At 46.1% G+C, this 12,024-nt stretch overlaps 1 protein-coding gene across 1 annotated transcript; it reads left to right on the forward strand.

Annotated features, from left to right (window-relative positions):
* Positions 1-3,096: 3,096 nt before the first annotated feature.
* LOC306761145 (olfactory receptor 8G17-like) lies at positions 3,097-4,044 on the forward strand (the record flags this gene model as incomplete). Its single annotated transcript, XM_079247242.1, has 1 exon — positions 3,097-4,044. Exon 1 carries the CDS (start codon positions 3,103-3,105, stop codon positions 4,042-4,044), a length of 942 nt encoding a protein of 313 aa, XP_079103368.1. The 5' UTR covers positions 3,097-3,102.
* Positions 4,045-12,024: the final 7,980 nt, after the last annotated feature.

Here is a 12,024-nt window from a genome sequence, read left to right on the forward strand (position 1 = left end):
ATAAAGATAAGATACAAAATATCAGCAACTAGTTATTCATACAGAGCAAATAAAAGCAAAAACCAGCTGTACCAGTCTGGATATTAATCTGAATAAGACACCTTTCTGTGTTCAATACGTCTCATATACATCAGGAAAATGTCATATAGCTCCTGGATCTACAGTAGATGCATTTCTGGTATTCCTGGTGTCTCTTCACCTGGCAGATGCCCCCACAGACAACAGTCTGTCAAAGAATGAGACCTCTGTCTCATTTTTATAAAGACACGTATTCACCTGAGAACACGCAACTTAGCATCAACCTGGTGGCAACAGAGATTGTCAACAAACAAATTTTCCAGCTTCGTGAAGGCTGCTAGTGATGCTAGTCTGAATTACGTTTATGTTGTCTTTTATTTCAGGTTGCACAAACAAGGGAAAAAGATTCACATATTCAACAAATAAAAAAAGGAGTCAAAAATCGAAAATTAAGAACCAAACCATTTTCTGTAACTGAAAACAGAACATTCTGCAGACCCCGAAAATCCATAAATTCCTCCAACCTGTTTGTACATTCAAAGAAATCAGATTCCACCTTGAACCGGGCTGTCGGTAACCTGGTAAAGACCAAGAGAACCTCCTATGACCCTTGAGCTTTCATCCCGTTCTGTCTGGTCCTCCAAATGGCTAACTTAGCCTCACCAAAGTTTTGGTTTAACCATGAGTAAACAAACTTGTTATGTTCAGAATACTGAGAACCATGAACAAAAACTCAAAACTTCTTCAAACCCCTGAAACAAACCCCTCAGAAGTTCAAACAAACCCATCAGCTGTGAAGATGCTGAATAGATTCTAACTGGAAACGAAAAAGACACCGAGGCCCTATACTGGGATCAAGGTGTTCCAGGTACCTGTTAGTGGCTATGGTCCAATACATAACCCTCCACTGAAGGTCACCAGACTGCTCATCAATGGGGCTTTTGTACAGGGACCACCAGGGAACATCCCAAAGCCCAAAAACTCAGTCCAACTCGACCCCCTGACAGCCGCCAGAGAGCGTAGGTTTGAAACCTTCATGCTAATATAGTAGAGTGTTCTTTTCCCAGCCCCTCAAACTCACCCAGCTCTGGTGTCTGAAAAGTCAATAGAAGTTCCTGGTTCTCCGCCACTGCTTTATTGCAGGAGAAACTACCAGAGCGGGTAAAACAGACTCATACACATCATCCCACTGGTCAGACAGCACACAGTTCTCAGTAAACGCTCTCAGTGGTTCTGGTCAAGAAGTACAGACCTCTTTTACCAGTCTGTTAAGCATTCTGTCCGAGAGTATCCGCAGCAGACCAGCCAGAGTAGAAACTGAGAATTTCAAACAACTCTCCAATGAACAATTATGTATTTAAAGGAATTTCTGTGACCAAGCCTGAAAAGCAAAAATGCCAGTGTGAACTGAGGCCAAAACAACAAATAAAATCAACTAACCTAACCCTGTGATAATAAGCTCTGCAGGAAAATAAGCAAACAAAACACATTTGTTCACCCTAACTCTGTACAACACATAAACAGGAGGAAACACCCAAAAAGGAAAGTGGCAGTTCACCCCTATTTGTGAGAAATAATCTATTCACAAAAAATAGAGCTTAAATAACAAAAGAAAACAAACTACTCACAACTGGTTGTTCAACAATTGGAAACAGACAATCACAAAAATCAGAAATGTGAGGACCAGGAGGCTGATCTCCACCAGAACACAGGAACAGCAGGAATCTTAAAAGCCATGGGGCTGGTAGGGACCAATCTGGGGGTGCCTGGTGTTGAATAAGGGCCAATCAAAAAATGGCACTCCAATGGAACAGATGATCTCCCTTGGACCTGTAGACAAGCACCACCAGCAGCCAGGCCTGTGCCCATGTGGCTTGTCCTGAAAGGATAATGTCCCAATGAGATCATAAACACAGAAACAGAGAAAGAACTTCAAATCTCACCTGTTCCAACCAACCGAAAAACCAACAAATTTGCTGGTGTCTTCCTCATGAAGGAGTCCAAACAGGCTTTTCTGGCACATGGGACTTGGGAGGCATGTTGGGGTCTTGTTCAAGGGTGAAGGAAGGATGGGTCGATGCAGTATCTGCCGTCTCTATTGGCTGAGCTCCTTCTGGATTTACTGGTCCATCTATGTTCCTACTCTCATCTATGGTCATGAGCTGTGTGTAGTGACCGAAAGAATGAGAGAATATGTGTATACAAGCAGCTGAAGGGAGTTTCTTCCACAGGGTGGCCAGTCTCTCCCTTAGAGAGAGGGTGAGAAGCTCGGTCATCTGGGAATTTCATCCAGATCTCATTGTACTGCCCTCAAACTAATACAAAACACTATAAAAGCATTCAAACCTTGTCTAAGGACATGTGGCTCAACGGTGCAATCCCTCGCAGTTTAATGCTTCACGATCTCAAACTGGAATGAAAAAAATTGCAGCCAGCTGAAAAACCTTTCGAGGAAACGCAACAACGAGGTTTTGGTTTCATGTGGACCTGATCCGAAAGGGTAATTTAAGTGAGAGACTTTGCTCTTTGAATTGCTGCTGTGACAGAAGTTCATTCATTCATTGCCCTAACCACTTAATCCAATTCAGAGTCGCAGGGAAGATGAAGCCTGTCCCAGGGGGGGTACACCCTGGACAGCTCGCCAGTCCATCGCAGGTGACAGAAGTTGTTAGTGAGTAAATCCAAGATCCAGTTGACCTTGTTCAGAGCAGTTTCTACAACAGTTTCTATGGACACCTTCCTGGTGCTACGCTGTGTATTCCCGTTTCACAGGAGTTCTGCCTCTATAAATGAACGAGACACAGCTTGTGATCTGTGACCATCGCTTACTTGGTTGTTTGCTTGATGAATGTAAGAAGCCAAGAAAACCTTTCATTTCATTTGTTTTCTCTTTACATAGTGAACAAAGTTGATGCAGCTTTTCTGAACTAAACTAAAAGCTGCAGAGGGATTGTTCTCTGGAGTTAAACTGAACTTCCTTTGTTTTAATCCACTGTTTAACTGCTTTTATATGTTATAAATGATGGAAAGTCGTGCTTGTGGAAAACAAGCCTCCACTCATGGCTTCCTTTTTGTTTCAGGCTGATGGACAACTCCACCTTCAACAGTTTCATGCTTCAGCTGGAGGGCTTAAACGTGAAAGATTCTAACATGTACCCAGTCTTTTTCTTTTTACTCTTCTCCTACTTGTTCATCATGGCAGCCAACTTGGGCATTATGGTCCTGATTGTCATTGATAAAAACCTCCATCAGCCTATGTACATTTTATTTTGCAACATGACATTCAATGACATGCTTGGAAATTCTGTCATGTTGCCTCGTGTGCTTGTCGACATCCTGCTGCCTCCATCTGAACGTCTCATCAGTTATTATGAGTGTGTGCTTCAGGCTTTCATCTCCCACATATTTGGGACCGCTGTCCACACAATACTCATGATCATGGCCTTTGACAGATACGTGGCCATCTGTAATCCTCTGCGTTACGCTGCCATAATGACTAGAAATATGCTGATCAAGCTTACAGTTTCTGCATGGGTGTCAACATTGGTTCTGGTGGGGATTCTGCTGGGTCTGACCATACGACTGAACCGATGCAGGACTCGTATAGAAAACACGTACTGCGACAACGCCTCGTTGTTCAAGCTGTCCTGTGAGAGCGTCGTCTTTAACAACATCTATGGTCTGACCTTCACCGTGGTTCTGTTAACGTCCTCCATCGGCAGCATCATCATCACCTACACAAAGATCACAGTGGTCTGTCTGACCAGTAAGAACAAATCTTTAAACAAAAAGGCCCTGAAGACCTGCAGCACTCATCTCTTTGTCTATACAGTCATGTTTATTTGTGGAAAGGTCAACATCGTTCTCCATCGCTTCCCTCAGTACTCAGAGTACAGAAAAGTGTGTGTGCTCTTGTTTCACATCATCCCCGGCAGCCTCAACCCCATCATTTATGGGGTGCAGTCCAAGGAGATGAAAAGGTTTCTCTCAAAGACGTTTTCATCCAGAAAAGTATTTTCCTCCTGATGATGGTCATTGAAATACATTGTCTCGGTTTAACTTAATGAAATGATTCTTCTTAAATCTCTGAGATATGTTTTATACAAGCTAAATATGGAGGTGTCAAAATATGTAATTGTATCAGGGTGTATAGCTGGGCAGTGTGTGTGTGTGTGTGTGTGTGTGTGTGTGTGTGAGGCTGGGAAGGGGGTAAATATGTTTCATTGCTATGAAATAAAACATTTAATGTACATCAGCGAGCACATGATGTCTAAACATTCAGCAGCTGAATTTAAGGTCAAGAATAGAGTATGAGAGATTATTTACATTATTTATTCTAAAACTCCTTCTGTTGAAACGCTTCATGTCTATGTTTTTCTGGATTTAACAGCCAAACTTTGTGTGATACCTTGGTCCGGCCACTTGGCCTTCTGGCAGTTGCAGAGAAAGTAGTATCAAGTTATTTGAAGGATTGAGCTGTGATGATGAGTTACCTGTTCAAATTGTCATGTTTCCTTCAAAGAAGGACTCAAGCTGCAGAAGGTTCAAATGGTAAGAAAGTTTTTATCACATAATTTATTCAGTGAAGGAAGTGGAAGAGATCCGAAAGGGTCATTTAAGTGAGAAACTTTGCTCTTTGAATTGCTGCTGTGACAGAAGTTCATTCATTCATTCATTCATTGCCCTAACCACTTAATCCAATTCAGAGTCGCAGGGAAGATGAAGCGTGCCCCAGGCGGGGTACACCCTGGTGGACTCATCTGGTTTCACAATGGTAGTGATGAGGGACAAGTGTGATTATCATTAGGTGCAGCTGCACGTGGAAAGGGAGGAGAGACTGAGCAACAAGAGCAGAAAGGAACCATCAATTGACACAAATAGCTTCCCAAGATAACAAAAAGAAGGGAGCACTTTATGTCCACCTAGTAGGACGGGGAGGGGGGAGGACGACCCACTCTAAAAAAAAGTTAAAACAGGGAGTTTACAGATAACAGAATGAACTATATGATCCATTTTTTTTAGCTACTTTGGAATAAAATGGCATTCCAAAAGAAACAGTACAGATTAAACACTACAGGTCATTTAAAAAAAAAAAGAAAAGGATTGTTTGGCACAGAGTCATTATGAGATGATGGCAACCCTGCTCTGTGCCAAAATGTACTGAACTGAGCCCAACTGAAAAGCACCAAACCATTTGTTTTCTAAATTGTGTTTCAATTCAGCTCCATAAAACTCTGCACAGTTAACGTCCAGAGGTTGGGTCCTGGTTTTCTACAAGATGCAGGAGCATCTGTTTAGCGACGCGTCATTTATGAACGAACCGGCTCTCAGTGTCGATTCTTTGTCATGCACCGACTCCTGTCTGAGAGAGCTAAATATTTAGAAAGGGCGGGACTTTATTTTGACAGACACACCATGCAGCCAATACATGCATGCAAAGACAAGGATTATACCTCTATGCACATCCACAGCCGTTCTGATCCGAATCAGAATCCATTTGCTCGGAAAGTCGCTTCTTTTGGGAAAATGTGAACTCGCCAAACTAATTCTGATTCAGATCAAAGAAGCAGACTCAGTCCACCCAAAAATGCAGGTCTTGGCCTGTTTCAAGTGGACCAAGTACAGGAAGTGGACTACAAAAAAAGTCATTTCCTGCATGTGGCGTAGCGTTGCATTGTGGGTAAATCCATAGCGATGGCGTTAAGGGTCCTCTGCCTCGTCTGGTGTTCATACTGCGTCCATTGTTGCAGTGGATTTCTGCAGGATACTTGCATAAGACACAATAAAAACCCAAAACAGCCATAGTTTGGTCTCCATGTTTAACTGGCAGGTGGAGGAAACAGAGTTTTCTTCTTCACGCCGGTCTGGTCCTCTCTTCTGCTAAATACTAGTGCAGCGCCACCTCTGGTGGGAATGGGGAGATATTATTCTAATGGTTCAGACCAAACGCGTTTTGAGCATCAAGAGCAGCAGCGTTCTGAGCAGAATGTGCCGAAAATTTAAGAAGTTTTTTTAAGCTCGAACGCGCTTCAAAAGCCAGAGATGGAAAATCTGAACTTTGGCCACTTGACGCGGTGCGTCAACCAATCAAAGCGATCAGCTCGCAGCTCCAGGAGGATTTCTGTGGTGAATCCAGACACAGGGATGCTCGAGGAACAGTGTTCCTCATTCCATGTGGCTCACTTGTAGCTCGTGAAGCAGCCTCTGGCTTTCTGAAAATGCATCTAAACAAGTCATAATGATCCTCAACACTGCAGTTCTCTCCACAAACAAGAGCTGCAGGCTGCTTGCAGAAACTTTGCTGTTCAAACGGCCCTAACTGACCCTGTCAGAGTTGCCAGTTTTGGCTGATTTCAGCTGCACCGAACTCCACCAAAGAGCTGCTCCGTCTGTAGCTCCGTATATATAATGAAAAAGAAACGCCCACATTCTGGAGGCATTATTGTATTTTCACCATATACTGTTGCATAAGAATGCCGTTATTTAGGATAACCATTCCTTGCTAAAAAGTTGAATGTTACTGATTTGGCAACATAGCAGGATACGTAGCGTGGGAACGTTTTGTTTGGGAGGGCGGCGTCTCTCTGCTGAGTCCGGCTCTTGTTGCATTAACAGTGACTATCACTGCCCTGCGACGACATTCTCTAGCTTTATTTATTAAACAAAATCATGTCATCACTCTCCTGCACCACCATCATTCAGACTGACCGGAAGGGAAGCACCGCCTTTCTCTCCTCTCTTTTCCACCGCTTTTGCCGTTCGCTCCAGACAAGCGGCAAATGTGCCAGGAGCGGCAGGAGCATTTTGGGCGTCGGACACAAAAGTGGCAGTTTAGTGACCAGCGTTGAGCTATCAGCGTTTTGAACGTTTTTGATGCTCAGAACGTGTTTGGTCTGAACACACCGTAATGGTTTGGCTGGTTTGACCAAAGTGCAGCATGAACACGATGTTGGTCCACATGGATACAACCTCCTACAACTGAACCCAGTCCCCAGTCGGACCGAGTCTAGTGGACTATCCTGATGTGAATGCCACCTAAAGGTGAAACTAAATGAAGAATGATTTGGGAACCAAAAGTACTGGCTCTTCTGAGAAAGGGAAGCCCAGAGAGGGCTGTTGCTGCTGGTGACAAGTGCAGCAGCGCAGTGGGAAGTAGGGAGTGGGGAGTTTGACTGGAGCAATCCATCTGACTTTAGTGCCTTTCAGATGGACAAGCAGGTCGGCATGATGGTCAAGTCTCGCTTTTTCCAGCTAAGACTTATTTTGCGAGATGTTCCGCACTCATGCGCAGGTTAGGCGGCTCAGTATGTGTTAAGGAGATGCACTTAAGCACAACTGGATGTTCATGACCGGAAGTGTATGTGTAGGTGTGTAGTTCGGAGAGAGGAAGACGGAGATTGGAGCAGGAAAAATGGTAGAGAGCGATCACTTTTATGCCAGTGCACCTCCAAAAAGAAAGGAGAATTCTTCAGTAGATGCGGCCTATCATTCTTTTTTATTATATATACCCCCCTCATCATCCTGAGCTTATTATTGTCCCTTCAAATCTCTTCGGTCAGCTAGTTGGATGGTTTTGGAGGTTCTGCTTTCTAACTTGAAAACTAGAAGAGACCGAGCACTTGCAGTTGCGGCTCCAGACTGTGGAACACACAGCTTTAACTGTGTGGTCTGCTGACAGTTTGTCAAATTTCAAATCTAAGCAAAAAACACATTTCTTTGCTTTGGCCTTTGGCTGATCATGATGACAGAATCAGTCCTTTTATGTGGTGGTGTGAATGACTGTTGTTTTTGTTTTTTATCCTTTATTTTCTCGACTTACTTTTTTCATCTTTTCTAATAATGTAAAGCACTTTGGATGCTGTCACTGTATTAATGTGCTATAAAAATAAAACTGACTTTAAGCAGGAACATCACTAGGACTGACATGAATCAGTTCTGACATGGATCAGTCCTAGTGATGAGTGGGCAATGGCCTACCGTGCTTCCACTGAACAAAAGGGAGTGGGGTTGAGATCCACAACCTGGAGTGGCAGAGACAGGCACACATGTAGCAACACAAACAAACCTACTGATGCTGGGGCGTGGCTCGGGGGGACTTTTTTTCATCTGTGAAAGGCATGATGCCCTGCGATGGGTTCACCATTGGATTGGTGCCCCTTGAAAAGCATTGTGGTTCCAGCACTGTCTGGTGGCATCTGAGGAGTGCCCTTGAAAATCCTGGAGATAAGGTGGGAATCTCGTGCTCATGCCTGCAGCAGGTCTCTGAGGTAAACGACCTCTGGCATGTTGGTTTAAGGGTGGCAGGGAGGATGGCTGTGGATGTCTGACACAATCATGTCAGACCTCTGTCGGGTGAGGCAGGGGGCACTGAGTCCCATTGGGCTGTCTGATGATTATGTTAGCAGTCCTGTGTTGTTTCGAATAACATTTCCGCTTTCGCCTCTCTGGTGGTGAAGGAGTCTGAGCTTGTGCGGGAGGTTGAGCAGTGCCAACTAGATATAGTTGGATTCACCTCAATGCATGGCTTGGGCTCTGGAACCAACAGGGGCTAGACCTTCTTCCACTTTGGAGTTGCTCATGGTGAGATGCACCGAATAGGTGGGCACATTTTCATTAGCCCCCAGCTTAGTGCCTGCACATTGGTGTTTATCCCGGTGGATGAAAGGGTAGTTTCTCCCCTGACTGTCTGTGCTTATGCACCAAACAGCAGTTCAGTGTACCGACCCTTTCTTGAGTACTTGCAGGGAGTGTTGTAGGGTGCTCTTTCTGGAGACTCCATTGTTCTGCTGGGGTACTTCAATGCTCATGTGGGCAATGATAGTGACACCTGGAGGGGAGTGATTGGGAGATTGGGAGGCATGCCCCCCCCCCCCCCCCCCCACTCTGAACCCACATGGTATTTTGTTATTGGACTTCCATGCTAAGCATGGATTGTCTATAATGAACACCATGTTCGAACATAAGAGTGTACATCAGACCTGCGGCCACATGCCGTGGACACTCGGGTGAAGAGGGGGGCGGAGCTGTCAACTGATCACCACCTGGTGGTGAGTTGGCTCAGATGGTGGGGGAGGAAGCCGGTCAGATCTGGCAGGCCCAAACATGTTATGAGGGTCTGCTGGGAATGTCTGGCTGAGTCCCTTGTCAGAATGAGCTTCAACTCCCACCTTCAGCAGAGCTTCAACCATGTCCTGAGTGAGGCGGTGGACATTAAGTCTGAATGGGCTGTGTTCCGTGCCTCTATCGCTGAGGTGGCCCGCCGGAGCTGTGGCTGTAAGGTTGTTGGTACCTGTTGTGGTGGTAATCCCAGGACTCGTTGGTGGACACCAGCAGTGAGGGATGTCATCAAGCCAAAGAAGGAGTCCTATCAGGCCTTCTTGGCCTGTGGGACTCTAGAGGCAGCTGATGGGTACCGACAGGCAAAGCGGCATATGGCTATGACTGTCACCAAGGCAAAAACTTGGGCATGGGAGGAGTTCAGCGAGGCCATGGAGAAAGACATCTGGACGGCCTTGAGGCGATTCTGGTTCACCATCCGGCGAGGGGGAAGAAGTGCTCCATCAACAATGTGAACAGTGGAGATTGGGAGCTGCTGACCTCAACTCGGGATGTTGTGGATCTATGGAGGGAATACTTTGAAGACCTCCTTAATCCTACCAACACGTCTTTTGATGAGGAAGCAGAGCTGGGGGACTCAGGGGTGGACTACCCTATCTCTGGGGCTGAAGTCGCTGAGGTGGTCAAAAAGCTCCTTGGCGGCAAGGCCCAGGGGGTGGATCTGATCCGCCCGGAGTTCCTTAAGGCTATGAATACTGTGGAGCTGTCCTGACTGAAACGCCTCAGCAGCATCGCGTGGACATCGGGGATAGTGCCTCTGGACTGGCAGACTGGGGTGGTGGTCCCCCTTTTTAAGAAGGGGGACCGGAGGGTGTGTTCCAATTACAGGGGAATCGCACTCCTCAGTCTCCCTGGTAAGGTCTATTCTGAGCTCCTGGAGAGGAGGGTTCATCGGATAGTCGAATCTCGGATTGAGGAGGAGCAGTGTGGTTTTCGTCCTGGTCGCAGAACAGTGGACCAGCTCTGTACCCTCTTTAGGATCCTGGAGGGGGCATGGGAGTTTGCCCAACCAGTCTACATGTGCTTTGTGGACCTGGACTGTGTCCCCCAGGGGCTCCTGTTGGGGGTACTCCGGGAGTATTTGGTACCCCCTTTGTACGAGCTGTCCGGTCCCTGTACGACAGGTGTCAGAGCTTGGTCCGCATTGCCGGTAGTAAGTCGGATTCGATTACAGTGAGGGTTGGACTCTCCCAAGGCTGCCCTTTGTCACCGGTTCTATTCATAATTTATATAGACAGAATTTCTAGGCGCAGCCGAGGTGTTGAGGGGATCCGGCTCGGTGGCCTCAGGATGGGGTCTCTGCTTTTTGTGGATGACGTGGTCCTGTTGGCGTCATTTGTCCGTGTTCTTGGTTGAGCAATTTGCAACCAAGTGTCAAGCTGCTGGGATGAGAATCAGCACCTCCAAATCGCAGACCATGGTCCTCAGTCGGAATAGGGTGGATTGCCCTCTCCAGGTCGGGAGTCAGGTCCTGCCTCAAGTGGAGGAGTTTAAATATCTTGGGGTCTTGTTCACGAGTGAGGGAAGGATGGAGCACAAGATCGACGGACAGACCGGCGCGGCGTCTGCAGTAATGCAGACTCTGCGCTGGTCTGTCGTTTTGAACGAGCTGAGCCAGAAGGTGAATCTACGTTCCTACCCTCACCTATGGTCATGAGCTGTGGGTCGTGACCAAAAGAACGACATCAGGTATACAGGCGGCTGAAATGAGTTTCCTCCGCAGGGTGGCCGGGCTCTCCCTTAGAGATAGGGTGAGGAGCTTGGTCATCCAGGAGGAGATCAGAGTAGAGCCGCTGCTCCTCCACATCGAGAGGAACCAGTTGAGGTGGCTCGGGCATCTGGTCAGGATGCCTCCTGGACCTCCCTGGTGAGGTGTTCCGGGCACGTCCCTCTGGGAGGAGACCCCGGGGAAGACCCAGGACACGCTGGAGGGATTATATCTCTCAACTGGCCTGGGAACGCCCTGGGATCCCCCCGCAGAGTTGGCAAATGTGGCTGGGGAGAGGGAATTCTGGGTTTCCCTGCTTAGGCTGCTGTCTTCGCAACCCGACCCCGGAAATGAATGGAATGGATGGGTGAAAATTAAAATGATAAAATGTTTTGTTTTTTTTGTTTTTTTTACAAAAAAAAGAAATGTTAATCAGTTATTGTTATGAACGTTCTCCAAACCCATTATATTTTTAACTTTTCAAATGGTAGGTTTTTAATTTTTGCCAGATTATCGATTTGCTTTATTTTGTTTCGTAGTTCCAAGTGGCCTGTTGTTGTGAGGGGGACTGTAATTAGTGATACATCATGGCTGCATGTGTGAGATTTCTAAGCTTCGCGACAAAACCTGGGAAACCTTTGTGTGGGAGGTGGAGAGAGACCGCGGCGTTCTGTACCTCTGAACTAGGGAAGTCTGTGCTTCCCTGCTTAAGGTACTGCCCCTGCGACCCGACCCCAGATAAGCAACAGAGGATGGATGGATGGATGGATGGATGGACCTCTGTTAAGTTTAAACCCTTAACATCTTAACATAATTGTCATTAAATAAGAAGGAAGGAAGGACGTGACGATCTTGTTCAACTTGAAAGGAGGCTCATCTCAGAAACCTGAGCTTCAAAAAACCTCCAAGCTATTTATTGAAAGATACCACTTGACATTCATACAAGTTAATACATTTCAGTGTGTGTGTTTGTGTGTGGGTGTTTGCTTGGTTTAAAAGTCCAATGTGTATGACATGAACACTTGCACACAGCAATCTTCTCTGGCAACATTACTGCTTTTAATAAGTCTGTTATCAAAGATGCGTGCTGAACCGGCTTTCCAGATTATGTTACCATCCCTCTACACTCCCATTGAGCTGCAAAGAAATATAAGGTTACAAAAGCAAATTGTCTATCTGTA

This window comes from Telmatherina bonti (genome assembly GCF_933228915.1).
Source record: "Telmatherina bonti genome assembly, chromosome: 10".
NCBI lineage: Eukaryota > Metazoa > Chordata > Actinopteri > Atheriniformes > Telmatherinidae > Telmatherina > Telmatherina bonti.